The 23,511-nt window shown below is 44.7% G+C and overlaps 1 protein-coding gene across 1 annotated transcript in view; it reads left to right on the top strand.

Moving 5' to 3' along the window:
* The window catches only part of LOC144696824 (synapsin-3-like), a 279,320-nt gene that overhangs the window by 237,007 nt on the left and 18,802 nt on the right, over window positions 1–23,511 (top strand). Inside the window, exons 6-9 of the mRNA XM_078568572.1 lie at window positions 3,823–3,885; window positions 8,433–8,575; window positions 17,940–18,014; window positions 20,470–20,572. Coding sequence (XP_078424698.1) covers window positions 3,823–3,885; window positions 8,433–8,575; window positions 17,940–18,014; window positions 20,470–20,572 — 384 coding nt within the window. The remainder of the gene's footprint in view (window positions 1–3,822; window positions 3,886–8,432; window positions 8,576–17,939; window positions 18,015–20,469; window positions 20,573–23,511) is intronic.

The raw sequence follows: 23,511 nt of genomic DNA, 5'->3' as shown, positions 1-23,511 counted from the left end.
TAGAGTTGATCAGCAGACACCTCTTAGGTGGAAACTCTTAGGGCAAAATTTTGCCTTCGGCAGAACCCTCGACGTCACCCCGCTCCATTTAAATTTTCAGAAAGGCGGGGGCACAGCAAAATCAGCTGCAGGCCCACCGATCTGTCAATGGCCACTTGAGGCCATTGACAGGATCAATTAACCAATTAAAGGAACTGCCCGTCCAACCTTAAGGTTAGCGGGCAGGCCAGAAGCCCTGGCGGCAAATAGAAAAAGCTCAAACCTCATCCACCGGTGGGTGAGGTTTCATGTAGCGTTTTAAAAATTGTAATAATGTTGTTCTGTAAATTATGAACATGTCCCAACTCATGTGACATTGTCACATGAGGGGACATGTAAGGGAATTTTTTTTCAATTTTTAATATTTTTAAAAGCCCAGGTGAGCTCCCTGAGGCTGCACTTAGCCTCAGGGAGATGTGCGCACTTTTGTGCGCAAGTGCGAAAAAGTGCACTCTTGATTTCAGGGATTCCCCCCGCCCACGTAAAATGGCGGTGCGGCCCGCTTATCTGGCGGCGATTGGCTCCGCGCCACTGGAGATTGGGTCGGGCCTGCCTGCCTGACAGGCAGAAAATTCTGCCCTTAATTTATTTACAAAGGTACCCAGCAGCAACTAAACATGTGCTTACACTTCAACCTCTAACTCCACACTACTCACTACTGAGGTAGCCCATGCTACTCTCCTATTGGATACTAAGATCATGTGACCTTCCTTTATAACATTCTTCCTAAAGGTATATTACACATCAGGTAAAACTAGAATTACCACAGGTCATAACGGGATTTTTTGTGAATTTAGCGAGGATGTGCTTTACTAATACTGTAGGAGTCCCACTGTATACACTTTCAAATTATAAAGAATTAGTCAGATAGATTTTCAGAGTTTAAACAAAGAACAAGGTAAGTTTATTGTCCCTACTTCCTGAATTAAAGGAAAATTGGGTAAATCACACATATCCTGGACCCACACACACGGTTGTACAGATGGTAGAATCAGAGGATAGGCTTGAAAATGTTTTACAGATTGTGAAGAAGATAAGCACTCAAAGAAATATATGATTAACTATCCTTTGATTGGCTCGAAGCAGTGATTCCGGGTTGGGGCTATTTTGTTCAGCTGTCTTCCTGGAGTTGTATGGAGCAGATTTCCACGTTTTATTCCCAAAAGATCTCAGTTTGCAGTAGGTTCCCCTTCTCAGGACAGTTACTTTGCAAATCCAGACGAGAGAGAGAGAGAGAGAAATAAACAGCTTTCTTGCAGCTTTTCAGTACAGCATTCTGATCTCTGCTTGTGATCTCTCTGGCTTGGTAAAATAGTTCTTAAAAGCCCTGCTCACTGTATATTTCAGAGGAATTTGATTACCATGTCTGCTGTAGTCATTGGCTAGGATTTTTCCCTGGTCGGGCGGGTTTCGCGGGAGCGGTCGGGATGCCAAGCGCCGCCCGCAGTCAGGGCTGGACTGTGATTTCACACTAGTGGGCCAATTGAGGCCTGCCCAGCGTGAAACGCGTGCTTCAGCACACTCAGCGCTGCCTGTGTTGGGGGGGGGGGTGGTGGGGGGGGTGGGGTGTGTGGGAGGGAGGAGGGCGAGTGTGCAAGTTCATGCATGTGCGCAAGCGTGTGCAGGAAAAGCTCCCTGAGGCACAGAGCTGTCCCAGGGAGATGAAGAGTTTTGAAAATTAAAAATAAAGATTTTTAAAATGTTAACAAAACACGTCCCCTCAAGTGACTCTGACACATGAGCAGGGACATGTTAGAAATTAGGATGATTTATTTTTTTAGTGACAGATTGAAACCTCAACTCGCCTGTGGATGAGGTTTCAGAAAAAATGCAAAGGCTGCTTGGCCATCCTGTCTGCCCGCCAGCCATAAGGTTGGATGGGCAAGGAAAAATTTAATGCAATTACATTGTTAATGGCCTTAATAGGCCTTTTAATTGTCTGCAGGCGCACTGCTGACTCCCACGCACGCCCGACGACTGAAATATTGCGTGAGTGTGCGAAGACATCGGGACGCTCGTTTGATGTCATCACGCGTCAATGTACACTCGAGCAGATCAGGTGTGCGTCTGCCCACTCAGCCAAAAATCCTGCCCATTGTTTTGTGGAGTAGGTAAATGCATTCTGATGTCTCATCTCAGAAACGTTTGAAGAGTTTAAAGATAGTGTGAAAGCCAATAGGAGATGGGATCTCTCACACTCCTTGGATGTCTGTAACTGTTCCCTTTTCATCCCATTTAGGTGGAATGCAAGTGGTATACCCTGGCTGGCTAGCAATCCTCCACTGTCTTAATAGGGTTACTTTTTAATGTTTTTTAAAACTAACAGTACATAGATAGTGCTGCAGTCTCAGCCCTTCTCACTTAAGAGCTCCTGCATATTGAAGACTAATCATCAGGACGTGGCTTTGCACTCACAACCCTCTTAATAAAGAATTATCAAACTCAATGGTATCACCTTGTGGAGGTGCTGAGAATAGCCTGAGCACTTTGCTAGGAGTGAGAGAAAAGAAACAGTGGGCTATAAATTCAGACTTCTACAAAAAATGTTTAAGCAGCTAGAGCTGATGGACAAGAGTATCAGACTAACTGAAGGAGCTACTGAGCTTAACCTTAGAAAGGAGTTAAAGATCAGCAGAGACATACAGTAACAGTCATTGAGCAGAGTAGCACCAAGGATTAACATCAGTATTGTTATAATAATAATAGAGTGCTGGTTGGAAGGGAACCGATTTGACAACAATTACAGAAGGTATTCATCAACTTGGTGCTTTAACCAATGTCCTGTTTTAACAGTACCTTAATTCAGCTACCATGTACGTTTGGATCCATTAAATGCGCGTAAGTCAGCTCTCTTTAGTAAGTTTATTTGCATTCTTTATGATGGAAAGTAAAATCATAAACTAAACAAAGGTAGCCTGAAACACTGGTTATAATGTCAGAATACTTACTTCCCTAACTGTGATCCCAATACTTATATTCAGGCCATGAACCCCTGACTGCAAACCACAGCTACACAACAAGCCTGAAGGGTAAAGTAAAGCTAATAATAAACACAGTAATTTACCCATTCTGCTTCCAGTGAACCAAAGAGAGCAAGAAGAGGCACAAGCTGGCACGCCTCGCAGAGACAGCTGGCATCACAGCTGATGGCAAATTGTCTGATACTGTATGTAGTTCTGATTCCTACTGTATTCTCTCAGAGTCATAATGCTGTGGGTTGAACTTATCCAATCCAAATCAGGCCTTTTTCCTTATCCTGATGTATCTTGTAGAAGCTTGTTTAATGCATACTTTCAAAAAGAATGTGCTCATGGATTAACTAGATGCAGTAAATAGAGAAATTTCATCCCTAGCACCATGCCACGCACCCCAAATCTGTAACCAGTCAGTTGTACTTCCTAAAGGAAGTAAGGGAGTTAACCGCTTCCTTGTAACCAATTCAGGAAAAGTAATTAGATTGACAAAAGGAAACTCTTAACAAGGTATCAAACAGATTCCACTTAAAAAATGGGGTGAAATTGTGCTGTGCACTTCAGCATATGGATTTCACTCATATGACATTATCCACTGCTTTAAAGAAGATGATAAAGAACTATTATTAAAGGCCTCCTCTATTAGCCAGGAATGATCTACTGCACATCAAAGTTGGGAGAAATGGAAGCTGAGAGGAAACAGGGTAAAGAAAAAGGAAATGAGAGGAATATCTGAATGTTGCATGTATAATAACTGGTGAAAATGAACAAGACTGAGATCTTACACAGTTTGCTTTTCATTGTGTTTCAGCTCACAATTCCCAAATTCCCTGTGGTTGTGAAGATGGGACATGCTCATGCAGGCATGGGTAAGGTAAGCAGTACCAAAGCAAGAGAGGCCATGGGCACTGTCCACCCCAGCTGTCTAATACAACTATGTGATGAATCAGAATCCCTGTGATGTTAATAGAAATTTGAGCCCAAGCATCCACTCAGTAGGAAATATTTTCATTTATACTAACTTAATGAGAATCAAGTGGGCTCTGTTACAGGCATCCAAACCTCTCCACCTAATTTTCTTCTTGGTGCTCCATCCAGGTAATAGTTTATATCAAGGCTGAACAGGCTGAAGTCTATCACTGCAAGTTTATCTCATATCCAGTTTAAGATGTACAGACAGGAAGATCCAGGTTTAATCCCTAATCCATGTTGAGTTACACGTGCCAACCAAGAAACTGGCAAAAGCTAAGCAACAGCTTCAAAAAAGTTAACATTTCAAAAACAGCGTTAACTATAAGCCTATATATAATAAGTGAAGAGAAATAATTTCGCAAAGTGCAATGGGACACATGTTTGTTGGAACTTAAGGTGCAGGCCCAAACTTCTCTCACTTGCACTGGAAGGGAAAAATATTACTAAGCAAAAGCCTGAAGGAGCCAGTGGCAAAAGATTTATATTTTAGGGGAATCTGGAAGTGTGCTTTCCTCCACTGCAACAGACTATGATGTTTTATACTTTGTGCTTTTTCCAGCATTTTGGAGTCCACAAAAACAACATCATATCAGGGCTATCAAGCAATTAAAGAAGTTAATTGAGATTAATCTTTTGATTTTTTTATTCTCAGTTATTCTTGGTTTTAGTTGCATATTTAATTGTGCAATTACTGTATCCACCTCATTCAAGTTTGATTTCTTGCTGACACTATTATTATTGTTATTACATGAAATTGAACTGAAATTGAAATTGCTATTACATGGAAATTGAACAATTTATTGTGAAGAGAACATCTAAAATATTTGAATCATCAAATCCAAAAGTACAAACTGTAAAGTAAAATTGCTATGCCCTACTTAGCTACCGGCAAAAAAATGCAACATAAGTATTGTGTCTAAAAATAATTTCCGTTCTCTTTCTTGCTCCAATTTAGCCAGTTGCCTTGATCGCATTTTCCAGAGGCAGTACTTCCCATTGCATTGTGTTGCTGCCATTGCTAAGTATTACATGCTAGCTTTGCTAAATGTTAATGGACACCAAAATGCTTTGATCACCATTCCAGAGGACAATCTTCCATGGCGATACCTGGTTAATATCAATCCAAATGATGTTGGTTGGCTTTGTTCCTTTGCATTCATCCTCAGAATTAAATGTTGCTAAGAGAAAGCTCTTTTTAATTCTTTGGTGGGTCTGTTTCAATAGTTAGCGCATCAAGTTTCTGGTCTTGTGACATGTGTGGCAACAGTATTACAGTAAGAAGAATTGCAGTAAGAATTAACTTCCACCCCTCAGCCCTCCCAGACTCCGGAAAGCACTTTGCATCCTTGAATCTTAAGTTCAGCGCTGCTGGTATCTTTAGCCATGTGAGGTTGCAGCTATCTTTGTTTTTATTTTAGTTTGCAGTGAAAGAATTCTTAAACCAAACAACAAACACTGGGTCATCATCTCAGACAGCCATAACACAAAATAAGTGGCACAATGTGAGTAAAGCTATGGAGCATGAAACACACACCTCTCCCCCTAAGAATCTCGGTCACAGACCCACAGGCATCTAATAGCTTTCCCAAACTCTGGGGCTTGTCAAATTCAGCAGGAAGATGCAGGTCAAATTACTAGGTTAAAAGAAATTCCTGCAATTCTGGTGGGCTCAGGGTTAATTGGTGTCAAGTGACTCATTAATGAACCTAATTGAGATGCTGCTGCGAGCGAGTGAGTTGGGCGCATCGCCCCCTTTCTACTTCTGACCTAAGTGCGGGAGGTTTTCCCGCCGCCAGCAGATTGACGAGCAGCCTCCTGCATGATTTAGCAGGCCCGGCCGCCATGGTTCTGCTGTGATGGGCTGAATTAAATTTTGTTCAAAGTGTTGCACATTGGATGAAATAATGTGTGGCATGATCATTCAAAATGACTCGGAAAGGGATTTGGGAGTAATAGTGTGGTTGTGTCTTGCCACACCCCAGACAATGTGGTGAGACAGTTAAAAAACTGCAAAATCCTGGGATATATAAAACCAGACAAGCCAAATGTTTGAGGTTATACAGAAGCTCTGCAACACAAAATAAATGTGGAACAAATGCCAGAAATTATTCACATAAATGGTGAAAATTCTCTGCCAGGCAAGGTGTCAAAGTTTAGATCCATTCAAAGTACAGTGTTCAGCTTGAATACTAGAGAGATGAGCTTTGCTGGGCTCAATAGCTTTTCTTTCATCCTTATTTTTTCTTATGTTCTCATGGCCATATTGCCAATCGGCTATTTCTTAAACCGGCAAAGGAACATTGACATTGGAACATGGACTGCAGCGGTTCAAGAAGGCAGCTCATCACCACCTTCTCAAGAGCAACTAGGGATGGGCAATAAATGCTGGCCCAGCCAGTGAAGCCCACATCCCGTGAATGAATAAAAAAAACAATGGATTTCCAGGATCTTTTCTGGAACTCCAGTATGATTACTAATATATAGAGCCAAGATTATTGTGTGGTGAATAATAGATTTGCACAAGTGAGTTTTATGCAGATCTGTGGTCTACCTAAGGCCCTCCCAAACACAATGAGATATCTCAAGGACTAAACTGTTCCCAGAAACAGCCATTATATAGACAGGTTGGGCTAATTTTCACTTGGGGAAATTATTGGCACTAATGGGGTGGTTAATAGCCTAAAAATGGAGTTCATAACGTTATGGGGTCATTAACCCTCATGATTGTCTTACAGACACCTTCACAGGGGCCTACTGTTGAGGGCCAAAGTGCCTGTCTGAAGCAAGTGGTAGGCTTCTCTCCCATCTAAATCAGAATCCTAATGATGTCATTAGGACCTTAGTTTCAGTTTTAAGGTTCAAATACATCCCAATTTTTATAAAAATAAAAACACTCATCTAATTGAAGTGACAGCTGGCTGTTTGAAACAAGAAATGCTAAGAATGCTCCATGTTCTCAAATCTAATGTAACTGTTGCAACCCTTCATTGCGAGGTCATGAGCTGTTTCGAAGTGTATATTAGACATCTGATGTTAAGCCAAACAGTTTTGAATTTTCAAAGCAAGGTTGGAATTTTGGCGGACTGCTGAGTAGGTGTTCCTGTACACGCTGTGAATCAGCGGAAACTCTACAGTAAATGACAGCTGAAGGAGCCCATACATTATTGCTCAAATAGTGCTAAAATCCCTGTAATTTAACAAATTGAATTTGTCTGTGTGTCCGAGAAGTTTTGCATCTTGTTTTTCCTCACTCATTCATCTATGAAATTAAAATAATAAAACTGTGAAAGAATATTCAACAAACCTAACACACTACTGACTAAACTGTAAATGCAGTGAAAGATGCACTATTCTCGGTGATAAGGGCGCTGAATGGAGGTCTCATTCCTACCTTAGACCATAACACTCACTCTTCCCATTGCTGACAAAAGTTTAATAGCTTGGTGAGATCCAGCACAGTAACACATTCACAACTCTCCCTTTACTTCCTCGAGTATTAGGTTTCTAAACCATTAGCCGCACAACTCACCCTTTATACTGCACTGTGCTTAAGATTTAATTAACTCTCAGTCTGACAGTATATATTGCCATCTCTACTAACGAGAATTATTTGCATAGAGAATATCGAAACCCCTCACTCCACTTTAAGTCTGATACCAGCTTATCGGTTAAGTCAGTTGTTTGTTGCCACTTAGGAGACATCCCTCAAATTCTAGCCTTTACTCAATTTTTTCAAAGATGAAACTTGTGCATAATGCATGTGAAAGGCAGGGAACTGGAAGGACGATTCCACAAAATAGAGAGCTGAACCAAGAGGAGCAGCCCACAGAGCTGATATGAATGCACTCTTATGTAGCTATGGAAGATGGCGAGACAAGTGGGATGGTGCAGTTAGCAGTTTAGCGGGTGTAAATAATTGCCATGACATCCCTGTAAAGCAGCACATAACCTGAAGCTTCCACTTATTTGTCTGTCTTAATCCTAAGAATGTAATTCTCACTCTTATTTTTTTGTTTAATTTGCCCTTTCCAGTAGGTCCATCAGGTAGAGAGTGTTGAAGAGGAGGAAGATAATGAGAAGCAGGAGAGCAAAAATTTATTTCTCATTGACTATGATGATGGTGTCTATGAGGATGTGGTGAGCTAGATACGAAGGAAAAGCCAACACAGGAGTCCCTGTGTTCCTTTGCTCAAAACCCTACTTCTCACTTTCACATATCAGTTCCGATAGTGTGATTTGGAGGAAATTAGGTTGTGTAAGTGAGGATGTGACACTGGGTGATTTCACAGAGCTCAATGGAACTAGGGGAATGGGGAATGGATGCACACATATTGGTAGTGCTTTTGAGCACAACAGCTTTACAGATGCTTTGTGTGGTTTAATAATAATGCTCCTAACTCTTTTGACTTCTTACTCTTTCTCCTGCTGGCCTGGACTTGTCTCTTACAGGTAAAAGTTGAAAATCATTACGACTTCCAGGATATAGCCAGTGTCGTGGCCCTTGCAAAAACTTATGCAACCACAGAGCCTTACATTGACTCCAAGTATGATATCAGAATTCAGAAGATCGGGAGCAATTATAAAGCTTACATGTAAATACTGCCATTTTATCTATTTTAACCATCATTCAACATGGCAAACTTCATAATTCTATTGGTGCTTCAGTGTGCAGAAGTGAAAGAGAGAATAATGTATTATTATGTTCAGTATTTGCCACTTTTTTAAGTTTCTCATATTGATCGTGTGGTGGGGATATGTTAAGTTGAACCTAGGGGCTCCCTAAAGAGGGGAAAAAATGCAGAACTTTAAGTCACATTTCTTACTGAATCTAGGCTCAGGTCACCTTTGTGCTCTCATGAGGTATTGTTGGGTAGGGTTTCTTCTACTTGACGGATAATGAAATTGATTTGTCACAAAGAGAGCCCTCTTGTTCACACAGCCCACCCTCACACCTCCTAAAGAAAGATGCTATAAAGTTTGAAGAGAGGCAAAATTATCTTAACCTTTTTCAGTTATTTTAAATTTACCAGCTCCAACTGGCAAAACAGAATGTATTTTCGAGTTTCCAATGGGGAAGTTCAGCAGATGCCCAAACAGTGACTAAGAAGAGATGGCGAATTTGCCAGATGGAGATTGTGGGTGCTTCTGACACCCAGAGAAAATAGGAAAAGAGGAATGGAAGAAATTTGTTTCCTATATGGATTTTCAGGGCTTACATTCCTTTTTTCCATCTGGACCAGAGCTACCCCACAAGATGTGCTCACTCTGCATATACCCAAAGGCATCTCTAATGCAAGTAATTTAGGTACCTGACTGGTGAATACAACAATGACTGTTTAATGACTGTTTATTGCTGTTTTGCTAAGTTCCCAAAATGTCACAGAATCATGAGAACTTTCATAAACAGGGCTCTTTGTATTGGAAAAATCTTTCCACGCCTGACATTGGCACCAACCTTAGGTGCTTTGAATTACAGTGTGCACCTGACTGGAGCCTGAACACCAGCCACTACTTAAAATCATTTTAGGTTCTGACACAGGAAATCCTGCCTAGAAATCAAATATTGATGCATTCTGCAGCTTTCTATTTAGAGTCCTCAACAGGAATTTAAAATCAAAACAAATCTGTCTGGCTGGTCAACCACACATCAGACAACATGTGCTGCACTTTAAGTACAAAAACAAAGGAATGCGGTTGCTGAAGGTCTGAAGTCGAAGACAGTAAGTGCTGGAAATACTCAACAGGTCTGGCAGCATCCGTGGAGAGAGAAACAGGGTCATTGACCTGCAATATTAACTCTGTTTCTTTCTCTGCAGATGCTGTCAGACCTGCTGGGCATTTCCTCCATTTTCTGCTTTGATTCCACACTTTGGGCAGAAGTTTTAGCGGGTGGGCACGCGCCTGACCCGCTCGAGTGTTTAATAAAGCGCGCTGAGCGTGCCGACGTCAACACGCACTCTCGCAATATTTCGCTAGGCGGGCGCGTGATGGAGACGGAGGCCCGCCCGCCATTAATTAAGTGGCCAGTTAAGACCCTTGAGAGACCAATTGTCTCCGACTTTACGCAGCCCATGCGATTTTCAGGCCGTCGCACAGGTAAAACGGGCAGGCGGGCAGGTCATAATTTGTAAAACCTCGTCCACGGGCGGGATAAGAGGGGTCAGTAGCCTTGTCAATGCGAGTGAGGAGTGCAGGATATCACTTGCTGCTGGTTGCAACTGTGAACAGGACAGCTTCAGCTCGCTTCAGACCTGCATTCAGATATTTTAGATGCTTCAGTTCAGGACTCAGTGTTGTCTTCCAGGCCCCCGGAGGATTCACACCACGTGGGGCCTTCCAGGTATCAGACAGCCTTCCCTTACCCTGGTAATAGGTACTGTGGTCTCCGCTGGAGGCACCTCCTCTGAGGAGGAAGAGAGGGCCAGGAGAGGGAGGGGGTCTGGTGTCCCTATCCAGCTTCCAGGGGAGTGAACTGCGGGAGGAGTGGTGCAGGCACAAGGCCAACAGGATGACCAAGGCGGAAGGAACCGCAGAAGATGCCACTATCCTGCTGCCAGGGTTTACAGGCAACGATGCAGCTACCTCAATATGTCTGAGGTGCGATGCTGAAGGAGGCTCTGCCTCTCAAGGGAGACAGTGACCTCCATCTGTCAGAAGATTGGCCCTGATATCAGCTCTGACTGTGTGGGTGGACACCCCATGTCAGTGGCGCTGAAGGTCATGGTGGCCCTAAACTTCTATACCTCTGGCTCTTTCCAGGGCTCAGTGGGGAACTTTGTGGAGTCTCCCAATCAGCTGTCCACAGTTGTGTCAAACTGGTGACAGACACTCTGTACAGACGTGCATTAACTTTCATTCATTACCGTACGGACGAGGCCAACCAGGCTGAGCGAGCCAGAGGCTTTGCAGTGATTGCTGGGTTCCCCCACATCTAGGGTGCAATAGACTGCACATATATGGCCATCAAGGTGCCAGCGGGTGAGCTGGGAGCCTTTGTCAACAGGAAGGGATTCCACTCCATGAACGTGCAGATCACAGGATGCAGATTCTGCGAGTGTGACCAAGGTACCCAGGCAGCTCCCATGATGTTTACATCCTGAGGCACCCCAGGTGTTGAAGCTCTTCAGTGCTCCAGCCTGACTGGATGGATTGTTGCTGGGTGACAAGGGCTATCCTCTCAAAAGAAGGCACATGACTCCTCTCCGCCACCCAAGAACAGAGGCTGAGCAGCGGTACAACAGGTGCCAGGCCTCCACAAGGGCTGTTGTAGAGAGAACCATAGGTCTTCTCATTATGCGCTTCCGATGCCTGGACCGTTCAGGGGGCGCACTGCAATACCCCCCCAGATCATGTGTCACTGATAATGGCTGCATGCTGCGCTCTCCACAATCTGGCACTGGAAAGTGGGGACGCAGTGGAGGAAGAAGATCTTGACGCAGCTGCACAGGCATCAGACAATGAGTCCAGTGGTGAGTCCGAGGACGAACACACTCAGGCGAATGCTGAGGGCATAAACGCTGACCTGGGTAATCTCCAGGGAGGTAGGGACACCCGGGACGCTTTGATCCAACGTTCCTTCAGCTAGCCTACCAAATAAGAACCACCACATGCCAGGACTGTAGGCTCCATATTCGATCCCTGACAGGACCAGTTCCTTGGTCAACAACATAAACTCTGTGCCTTTGCAATACAGTTTCAGGAGACACACATCCATCATAATATCATGGCCTACCCTGCAACTACACAACAAATGAAGCATACAGAGGCCAGTTGAACAAAATAACATATCATTTACTTGTGAATATTAAACATTGCAGAAAGTAACATGAACTGGTGTTTTCTATCACACCATTAAAAAAATTAAAAAATGGGGAATCAAATATTACCCACGATAAGCCCGTGCTGTGCTTAAGGTGCTTTAAGTTTTTGCTTGCGGGTGCTACATCTAGATGCTCCCCTCTCACTGGCACCGGCATTGGAGACAGCCTGTTCACTCTGCTGTCTTGTTGGCCTTGATGACCTTGGCGGGCGTCCTCTGGCCTATGGAGCCTGTGCTGGTCCCGCCTGGTAGGGAGCAGCCAGTGCCACGGCTGGCATCTCCTCAGTCGCCGCAGCCTTATTGGATCACATGGTCACTGGCAGAGGGGCAGAGGAGTTGCTGCCGTCATCCAGAGTGCCCTGAGAGGAGCCCACAGAGACAACAGGCAGCTCGTGCGCCAACATGATGTCGCTTGGACCTCCCTGCTCACCATTGATGGACGGACACCTAGCTGGGATACTGGGCGCCCAATCCAACTCCCACACTGACACTGACCAGCTGAGGTCATTGCCAATGTGAGGGCTTGCAGGTCCCAGCACATCCCCAGGAACCCTGATTGAGTCCCTGGAGGAGCCTCTCCATGAGATTCACCACTATCTCCATGGAGGAGGCATTGCGCTCGGCCATGAGAGTCTACGCAGTGCTTATGCTCCACATGGACTCCTCCACAGCCGACACCACGGTACGCATTCCCTCATGTATATCCACCAGATCCTCCCACACATCCTGCTGGACTTCCAGCAGCGGCTGCCTCAGAGTCGCCTCCAGAGGCCCATCATCAGCCATCGACTGAACATTGTCCTGGTCCCCAGCAGTCCTCCGACTGCCGATGCCTTGGGCACCCTCTGGCTCCGCCTGCACCTCAAGCGAGTGTGAAGTACCCTCACCAATGTTCACCGATAGACTACATGGCGATGTTATGCCCATCAAGGTGCTGGTATCTGTGCTGGTGCCTGCTTGACAGAGAGGGTGTGATGCAGCTGTGTGGCGGGCATGGTGGTCCTCAGGGGTCAGGGGTGAGCCTTCAGGCTTCTCACAACGAGGGGCTGCTGGTGACCCTAAAAGGGAGAAAAAGGACCTGTCATTAGTTTAAGTTACTAGGCTGTCACTGTGCATGCCTGGCACCTGGATGAGACAGAGATTTGCATCATGGTGCCCTTGTCTTTTGATTATCAATGGGGATTCCAGGTTCAAGGCTCACATCAATATAGAGACTACACTGGAATGATAGCAATAACCGACATTCTCACCTCATTGCATTGCACTTTTACCTCCCTATGGCACCCTAACCTCACTGCAGCCGCTTGACTGAGGTGCATGGCACCTCTCCAGCTCCAGGGCCTCCTGCTCGTACCGGGAGAGGATGAGGAGGTGTGGGGGCCCTCCTCCAGTCCGTGACCTCTCAGCATTGTTATGGGATGTTTTCTCCTGGAAGGATAGAGGAATATTGATTAGCGTATCCTCTACCTGCAGCACCATTGCAGCCTGACCAATCCCACTTGAGGAACACCTCACAGGGCTCAGCATATTCGTGACCTGGGAGCCGCAAGGCACTCAGTCCAAGCGGCCAGGGCTCAATCCCTTGGCCAGATCCTGCCTCGTTGACATTTGCCACTCACACCGTAACACTCCTGAGGTCCACGGTGGGGATGGGCAGCACTTACCTGTTCTGCAAAGTGACCCATCCAACACGGTACTCACCCCTCCTGATCGCGGGAGATCGTTGAAGCGCTTCCAGCACTGGACCCATGTGTGCCTCACCACATCGTGGCTGCTGACCTTGGATGCCACCTCCTTCCAGGCCTTTTTGATGAGATGGGGGGCCTTCTCCTCCCGTCCTTGGGGACAGGGATTTCTCTCCATGCTGCCACCTCCTCCAGGAGGGCAGGGAGGCACTCATCCAAAAAACATGGGGCCAACTGCCCTGCCGACCTGCCCTCCCGCCTGCCATGTCCACCCACTACAGTTTCCATTCACAACACTCCCACATCCTTCAGTGGCAGCCTTCCAGGGGCTGCTGAGGCTGCATTTGGATCAGCTGCCTGGTTGCCGGCGGACATCATGCCCCCACCCGCCCCTTCACGCACATTCCAGGCTGTGTATCATGCTGGGTGGGCCTTAATTGGTTACAGTTGGTGATCTACAGGAAGTGGTGCCACACATGGGGAAGATATTGATTGCGACTACACGGGCTCTTAGGCACATCACTTTCTCCTAGTGATGGGTGCCATAGTAACCGACCCCTTGGGCTGCAGCATGAGAGGGAGATGGTGTACAGGCAGCAAATAGAAGACAAGCTGCTTACAGAGGCAATAGGAGGATGATGAGGAGGGCTCTCAGCAGGAGCCCGTTTCCCTAGGGTCTTCCAGGAGCACTTTTCCTACCTACACCTAAGCCAGGAGCAATGAGTGCATTTTCTGTGATTCTTGCAAGAGTTGCTCACAGAATTCTACCAGCTCTTGGAACCTGAGCTACAGCCTCAGATCAGAGCAAGGACGGCACTGTCAGTGGCCGTGAAGCTGACTGTGGCCCTGAATTTCTTCATATTGGGATCTTTCCATATGGCAAATCTAACATCTTCAGTTCACTGTACTTCACTACACTGGAGAGGTGACAGAGGCTCTGCACAATAAGAGAGGGGAGTTCATTGTGTTCTCTCTGGACAAAGTTAAGCAGGTGGAGTGGGCATATGGCTTTGCCAGGATAATGGGCTTCCCTATGGTACAGAGTGCCATCAACTACACAGGCTTGGTTTTATGGGAACCACATCTCAATGCTGGGCCATAAAGGTTACCACTTCCAGAATGTGCAGTTGTTGTGCTACCAAATTCAGCACATCATGCTGGTAAATGCCCATTTTCCTGGCAACTGTCATGATGTGTTCATTGTGTGCCAGTTTGCACTTCCAGCAATCTTCCAGGTCAAGCCAAAGGGTGGTTTCTGGGCAACAAGGATTATCTGCTGTACACCCATAATGAGAGCTATGCTGCAATGAGAAACACCATCAAGTGGATGACCTGAACTGGGGTACTGGAGCAATTGCCTGGACCACTGAATTTGTATTTTGGGTGGGGTGTGGTTGGGGGCTGTATACTCAGACAAAAACTACCTACTATCATAAGGACACAGCCCTTTCACCATGAATTAGGTGACCACCTTAGGAGGAGGAAGAAGCAAAGGTGGCTATCGGCACATCAACACCCCAAATGGATTGTTCATGAGCGCCTAATTTAAATCCAGTTCCTGTGAATAAAACCCCTCATTTACCTTGTACAACAGTCCCACACCTTACCATCCCATAGTCTAAGTGTTCTCTTGGCTTTTATTTCAGGAATATGGCGATCACAAAACAACCATTCCATACCAACTTCATCCAAAATTCCATACAAAACTCAACTAATTATACTTGTGCACATCTTTACTGCCTCTCTTGCCTTTGCCTTTCTGCCACAGTGTTCTTACATAGAGCTACCCCACTGGCTGCTACATGGCTGGTAGAAGGCTGCTGACTTTCAATGAAGGAGGCTGCAGATGACCTTGCAAAGACATCCTCAAGCAGCTCTGGGCCTAAGAGGCCTGGCTTCGGACAACACCACCTCGATATGGGCAGCAGCAGTGTGGACAGGGTGGCAGACTGGTAACAGCATGGCGACTGGCAGAGTGGCAGTGATGGAAGCACAGATGCTGTCAACCTGGGAGAACACAGCAAGTTCTTGCTTCACAGAGACACTGTCATTTTCTGAGCTGGGGCGAGTCCTCAGCAATCTTAGAAATCTGGAGTACAGATTGCTGGACTGCTGTGAGAGCCTTCAAGACCCTTTGAGCACTGGCCCCAGCAGCAGTCTGAACCTGCACAGCACCAAGCTGGGATTTCATGGTCTCAGTCTGAGCTTCTTCTGCAGCACTTGGGAATTGTTCAGCTTCTACTTGTGCTGTCGTGGAAAATCAGACTCTGCATCATGATGTGGACCGTAAGTGTTCTCATGGAGTTGGCCTTCACTTCTGAGCTGGAAAAATGGACTCCAAACTCTGTGAAAATCTCTGTGCCAAGTTGGATCTGGACTCCTTCAGGCTCCTTGATAATGATAGTAGGCTGTGACGAACTTAGTCCTGGAAGCAGTAGAGTAAGGAAAATTTGTAATTTCTTTAAAATGCCCGTGGAATCCGTAATTGTCTAAGAATATTTGAAAAGGACTTTGAAGAGTTTGCACCAATTGTGAAGGGATGAGTTGTACCTTTCTTGGATAATAAGTATACTTATCCATGTGACCTGGTGATGCTTGACCTGAAAGCAGTACCAACAAGAAGGCAGTTAAGATATGGACACCAACTGGTCAGACACAACAGAAAGCTGCAGACACAAAGGAGAACTACAAGCAGAGGAGCTAGAGGATGAAAGCATAGATACAAAGAGAAAGCAGACTGAGGCAGAAAGAGGAACACACCCAATTTCTGTGAGGAAAAGAAGCAAATCTCTGTCAGGAAGAGGTCAGTTTTTCTGTTTGGCAGAAGAGGAGACAGGAACTCTTGGAGGTACTGTGTGAGCTGGATAAAATGGTCTAAAACCTGGAAAGCTGTGTGAATAGCTTGGAGACACTGTTGCATGTTTTGCCAGAAGTGACTGAACTGAGGATGGCCAAATCTTGGGGGGATAAAAATAAGGAATACTTTGCTGGAGGAATGACGAAGGGCTGGTGGTGGGGGGGGTGGGTGGCGTGGTGAGAAGGGGGGTGTGCTGATGAAACCGTATGACCACCCAGACCCTCTCACCCGAGTCCCTATGCCTGCCCAGATAGCCCCTCAGGCTTATCCGGCCCCCCCTCCCCTCATAGTTGCCTGAGATCCCCACCCCTCCCCCAGACTTGTGAAGCCCCCGGGACCTGTGTTGGATTTAACCACCCACCCCCCGGACCCTGGCCTCAGAGTGCTGCTGCCGCCGGATTAACTTTCAGAATCAATCGGACTCCTCCACTCACTCCCCACAACCCGAGTTGGACTTGAATGTTGCTGCTGCCCGCCTGGGACAGACCACCACCCCGCTGCTGGACCTATCCCCCGCCCCAGAATCCCTCAACCCCAAACACCCACCTGCTGAAACTAGACAGAGGAGAGTGTCAGCCGCTGCTACTGCTCTCTCATGGCTGAATGTCTGTGCACGTGTACATTGTGCTGGTTATGGACTATGGATGCACTACAGTACAGTGAACATGCACAGACACTCTGAGCAGTTTCCTCACTTACTGCAGAATGAACCTGGGGCAGTTGGCATCCCGGGAAGCTCACAGCCAGGACACAGGACATCAAGCTAAATTCCAGGACAATCCCAGAAAATCCAGGATGGTTGATCACAGTCCAGGATGGTTGTCATGACCCGAAGGAGAGGGGGTTTGTAGAAGTGTGCTTCACTGATGCTAATCGTACCCGTGAAACTCAAAGATGGATGCAGTTGTTGGATAGGACTCTTGGCCTACACTGTATGAATAAAGGTCAGCATATTCTGGAACTGTGTAGCTACATAATACCTCATGTCCATGGGGAGTGATGCGAAAGCTTGTGGTTGTGTAAGATGTATCTTTGTTGTATTGACTATTTAAAGTGAAATTCACCTTTTTATTTGAAGTATCATTTGCCTGTTAATTCATGTTTAATTTGTGTTGGTTCTGAGTTGTGTTAAAGTAAAAGTTACAAAAAGTGAAATCTGGACGGTAGTTTCTTCTTTTGGGGGTCATTCAGTAAAATTGGTGATTTTGGTTTGCAGTTCCCTCACAAGGATCGTAACAAGGTTCTGTGGATGGCCTGCCAATACACCGAGCATTTCTGTGTGCCTGCCCATCAGCCTTTTCCTGTACATTGCCTCAACGTTGTCATATATCCTCTGCTGTGGCTATGGGGAGCTGCACTTGTGCTGCCTTTCCCCCCGGCCTTGCTGTTGGCCACTCATACCCGATGGTTCACCAAGTGCAGATCCTGCCGCTGTGCTCCCCTCTAAAGTTTGCACAGAAAAAAGATGAAGTCAATCTGTCATTTAACCAAGTGTTTGCAGCTATTTGCCTTCTGCCCCTGGAAGATGGCTGTTGGCTTGTAAAAGGATGCTCAGTACTATCCTGTTTGCATTATTGTACACTTCTGTCTTTCAGGAGGACTTCAATTTCAGGAAACTGGAAAGCAAACACTGGCTCTGCCATGCTGGAACAAGTGGCCATGACGGAACGGTGAGTATTTAGACCATATAAACCAAGGTCAGGATACAAAACTTTCCAGTGGCAGTTTCAGCAATGTACGAGAAGTTAAAGAATTATAATCATGAGGGGAAATTCAAACAGTGCTTTCTCCATCCTTATTTATTTATTTCATGTAGCCTCCCTGGGTTAAGACTGACCTCTTCAGCTAATAAAAATCTTTGTGAGTTACTTCTTTTTTTGAAAGTGTTTTCTCTTTTCATGATTTTTGACAATAAAAACTGAATCCCAAGATTAGCCAGGAAACATTTTTATAATAGTGCAGTCTTTTCTGGTTCTATCCCCTCCTATTTACCTGCAAATCTTCACTATCATGAAGCACTTTCATATCATGACCCCACTGAAAACAAATCAAACTGATCACAATCAAGAGAATTGTTTATAAACCAAAAATTCATAATGTAAATACAGCAAAGCTGTAGAGGGGAAATGACAACTGGAAAAGTGCATTGTTTTCATCCTGAAGAGGAGGAAGAGCTTCTCTCTTAACCAATTTTCTTTGGTTACCTCCTAATCTCCAACCTCACAATCTCTTTACAAAATTGGTAAATACTGTAAATACTCAGGCACTATCTGTGGAGAGAGTTAACGTTTCAGGTTGATGACCTTTCGTCTTTATATCTGGCATTCCTCAAATCTTTTTCAAATAATGTGAATGGAAAAAGTAACATCTGGCCTTAACTCTACCATTTACAATGGGACTATCACCATTAACAACAGTGTAAACACTTTGTGTGAGTCACAGATACCACCCTAACTCTGTAAGGTGAGCCCTTCCTTCTCCTGCCACTGTAGGGTTTGTATGAGAACACTGCATCATAGCAATATTAGAAAGGCACGGGATCACTTTTGTAATGGTAACAATTCACTTTGGCAGATTAGTTCTGGAATTAGTATAGAGTACAGCCTAATGCCTAGAAATAGCCTCTTAGAGGTAGAAATGATACAGATGCTGGAGCTTTGATTGGGTCAAATGAGTCTGTTGAATTAATCCAGCTGCCTTACTGCCCCATGACTGGACATTAAAACATCTTGGGAGTTATTTTGGTGAAGGGATAAAAGCAAGCACTAAATGGGTGCTGTGTAAATAAGACACAGCTGTTTGAAAATCTGATTTTAACATGTACTTTTGGTCCTAATTGATGATTACCAGAATTTGAATTCACCCCAGAATCTAAAACAGTGAAATGCAGGTTTAGTTCTCAAACTAGATTAGAAGCAATTTATGTAGAGCAGTATATGTGGGCTCCACTCACCCACTTCCGCTGAATGTTTGGAGTGGGCTGGCTGAGACACAGTGACATGTTTCAGGATGGTTCAATGAGATAGCACACAGGTTCTCAAAGGTCCAGAAGAGGAGGCATTTCCTGTACTCTGAGGGAGAAGGAGTTCATTTCACCTTCCTGTCCCTCTCTCCACCAGCAGCTGGCCTTATCTCCTCCTCTGGGGCAAGGGGAACCCCGAATAAGATGCTGATGATCAAATACCCCCTTTCTCCTGGTGACTCCTATAATTTACCCAATAATGTGAAGTAGCACACAACTTACTCGTTTTAGGTGATGCAGTCAAAGAATTTCAAGAAGAAATGTGGATCGAGTGTTAGTGACATTTTGATAAAGTATCCATGAAAGCCTCCCAATGTGTTTTAAAGGTCCTCTTCAAACCTCCAGCAGCAAGTGAATAGAAAAAGGTGACATACCTTTAAATAGCGTTCAAAATCGTCTGCTATGACTTGTTTATCCCCAGTCAGCTAGTCACTGTTAGGAGAGAGCAGTAGCCCACGTGCTCATCATCAAAATGTTGTGGAGCCTCCTTAATGAGAGCGAGTAGGCAATTTCAGTGACAATCAGCCCATTAATGATCCTCTGTGCAGCCATTTCTAAGATGCCATCTTGCACCAAATGCAGCCTAAACCAACGTTTCTGCGTAAACCAGTTTGGCCAACTTGGAGGCTCTTTAGCATCTAATGTATCTGGGAAAAGTGACCTCCACACTCCCCCCCAACCCCCCCGCCCTGAACTTGAAGTTTGCCCAGGCCTGTGGGAATATGAAAATAGACGGGAATGTTGTGTGTAAATTACATTGTGACATTTTGTCTTATTGAGTTATATCTAGAGTCTGCCACCCTACAATATAATCACCTGCATTTAAAGATGTGACAGCAGGGAGATGCTACGCAAAATGACTGTTCCCAAGCTGTTAGTTTCAGGTAAAAACATAAAACAATGGAACAAGGAACAACAAAGACAGGCCAGAAAGTTTATTAACTTGCCCTATATGTGGAACATGTGCAAATTGGAATGAATAGTTTCCTTTAATGTATTACAGTGCTGAGATGTTGCAGCATGCAGGGGGCATGCATGTTAGAATATGGGGCACGAACTCTAGGATCTCACTGGGGCTGACATTTCAATGGAAATTTTTGCAGCTATCGAACGTGGGTGGATGCCTGTTCTGAGATGTTTGGTGGCCTGGACATCTGCGCAGTAAAAGCTGTACATGGGAAAGACGGGAAAGATTATATCATTGAGGTTAGTTGGATGGTCCTGGTGCCAATTTGTGATGCATTTTTATATTGTGAATGTTGACTTTAGTATGAAGACTTTTTCATCTTGTGTGGGCCTATCTTCTGGCTGGAAATTAACTATTTCACATGAAAATTATTTAAACAAAGGAGTGTTTACAGGAAAAGAACTACCATTTTAAGATTGACTACTTATGGGTACAATGGATATATAAGTTACAGTGGGCGCAACACTAGTGGCTTATTTCACACAATCCACAGAGTGAGATAATATTGTTTATTAATAGAAATAACAGTTCATCGCTATTTTCAAATTATTTCTAATTTTGTTTTATTGTGATTTTGCTATTTTAGCTGTAGGGGGTCACAGGTTTTCTATTTAATCTTGCAATATTTTAGGAACCAATTTTAACTCAGTCCACTCTAACATCAGTGTGCTGCACTATCCTGTTTCTATCCTGATTCTTCACGCAGCCACTGAAGAGCCAGGGCAAAATGACGATTGCCTGAAGCAGGCAGCAGCCTTATTCCAGGGATACAACTGTGGATACCATGAGTTCCACAGGATCTTGATTGCAAATTTGTTGCATACTCCATCTGTTTGTATCTGCGGTGAGCTAGTTAACCAGCAGTCATTAAAGGGTGGCTGGATCCTGTGCACAAAATAACGCAGGAAGCATTTTTTTTTCTGGAGCCTGGAGGAATAAAAATATACAATTTGGGCCGCTACAGGTCACCAGCAACCCCCCCATCCCCCAACTGCCCTGCCCAGCATGGGATCTAGTTGATTTCTAAACCTCCCAGAACCTGTGAGCTTCAATCCTAGGGCAGTCCAATGAGTATTTTGTAAATGCTACTTCAAAATGAGGACTATCTCTTGTTGCTTCCTTGACATATTGAACTAATATTTACTAATTCTAGATTCTAAAGCAACTGAGTTTTCCTATTTATATATGAAATCACCCCTTAAAATAATGTTCCACCTGCCTTATGCTGAGTTGAGGGTCCATAAACATATTGACCTGTAGTTTATTATTTTACATTAGGGATGACTGTAAGATTATTTCATTCTATAGCTTTTCCCCTTCCACAGGATTCAGTATGTTTATATTAATAGTTGTGTGGTAGTATAGAACTTAAGTATTGCTGAAAAAGAGACATGCTGTTGAAGATTTTCATTGTGCACTCATCAGGACAGTTCACAAGAATACCAATAGCAAAGCAAAAACAATTTATACTGCATGAGAAGACAGTGCTGATTGGTTGGCAAATAAACTCTGATTGGTAGAGGCATTCACATGGAGAATGCATCAGGGAACAGTTAACTGCCAAGCTTGTGTGAAGACAGGTTGACTCTGATTAGTCAAGGCATTGCCATTGGGAATGAACCAGGCTTTTGTTTAGTTGAAAAAGGCACAATGTGTTGACATACATATTCCGTCTGCAAAGGACAGGGCCCTAGGTCTAAATATATATAGCTTCTAGTATGCTTAAGTGAGCCACATTGCGAGTCCGAATGATAATCTTAAATTGGTTTTCAATGTATTTTTTAGCGCAATCAGGATTTTTTAGTAAGTGTTGTCCAATCATGGAATCACATCTAATGTTGGACACTACGTTTTGAGTTTTGCAAACACGGGCTGGTTGAGTATGGTCTGTACTTTGCCTGTTGTGAACAGCTGAAGGGACTGATATAGATGTGATTCTGCACTGGAGGTCTGCACTGGAGTGCTGCTTTGAGCTGCAGTAGAGTGCTTAAGTTGGAGTTTGGTGACTGAGGGAATTTAATGGTTAATTTCTATCTAAAGTCTAGTCTTTCTTTAATTTAGTAATTAACTAAAAGTTGCTGATTGGGTTGGAAGAAGATGAGATTTAGGCCAGCTTTAAAATAGGGTTTATACAGGCTCTGCTTGCAGCTACAACTAGTTAATTAGATAACTAGCTTAAACAGGTTTTTAGAGGCTAGATTCAGAGAGTATAAAAACAGGACATTTTACAGTACTGACTTTGTCTGCACTGGAGTGTTGCTTTGGGCTGCAGTAGAGTGCGTAAGTTGGAGTTTGGTAACCGAGGGAGTCGGTGAGGAGGGAATGAGGTGATCCTTTGAGTACCAAGTGTAAGTATTTACTATTTCTATTGCTTATAGTTTTTAAGGTCTTATTTTGTGGTTCATTGTTTGTAAGGGCAATATTCTGTAACAGCGAGGAGCAGGGAAGAAGGGTTCTAGAGTAATTGATATTATTTGATATTAAGTATCTTCCAACAGCTTTAATTTAGTTTAAAGGAGTAAGTCATGGCAGGAGACTTGGTGTTCTCTTCCTGCTCTATGTGGGAAGCAGGGAACATTTCCAATGCCCGGGGCCAGCATGTATGTGGGAAGTGTCTCCAGCTGCAGCTCCTGGAAGCCCGGGTTTTGTAGCTGGAGCGGTGGCTGGGGACACTGTGGAGCATCCGCAAGGCGGAGAGTATTGTGGACAGCACATATAAAGAGGTGGTCCCACCGCAGGCTAAGAGTCCACAGGCAGGAAGGGAATGGGTGACCACCAGACAGAGCAAGAGGACCAGGCAGGCAGTGCAGGAATCTTGTGTGACTATTCCCCTGCAAAACAGATATACCGCTTTGGATACTGCTGAGGGGAATGGCCACTCAGGGGAAAGCAGCAACAGCCAAATTCGTTGCACCATGGTTGGCTCTACTGCACAGGGGAGGAGTAAAAAGTGTGGGAATGCAATAGTTATAGGGGATTCAATTGTAAGGGGAATAGATGGGTGTTTCTGAGGCCGCAAACGAGACTCCAGGATGGTATGTTGTCTCCCGGTGCTAGGGTCAAGGATGTCTCAGAGCGGCTACAGGATATTCTGAAGGGGGAGGGTGAACAGCCAGTGGTCATGGTACACATTGGTACAAATGACATTGGTAAAAAAAGAGATGAGGTCCTAAAAGCA

Source organism: Cetorhinus maximus, chromosome 22 (genome assembly GCF_964194155.1).
Source record: "Cetorhinus maximus chromosome 22, sCetMax3.hap1.1, whole genome shotgun sequence".
NCBI lineage: Eukaryota > Metazoa > Chordata > Chondrichthyes > Lamniformes > Cetorhinidae > Cetorhinus > Cetorhinus maximus.
This window is presented reverse-complemented; position numbering and strand designations above follow the sequence as displayed.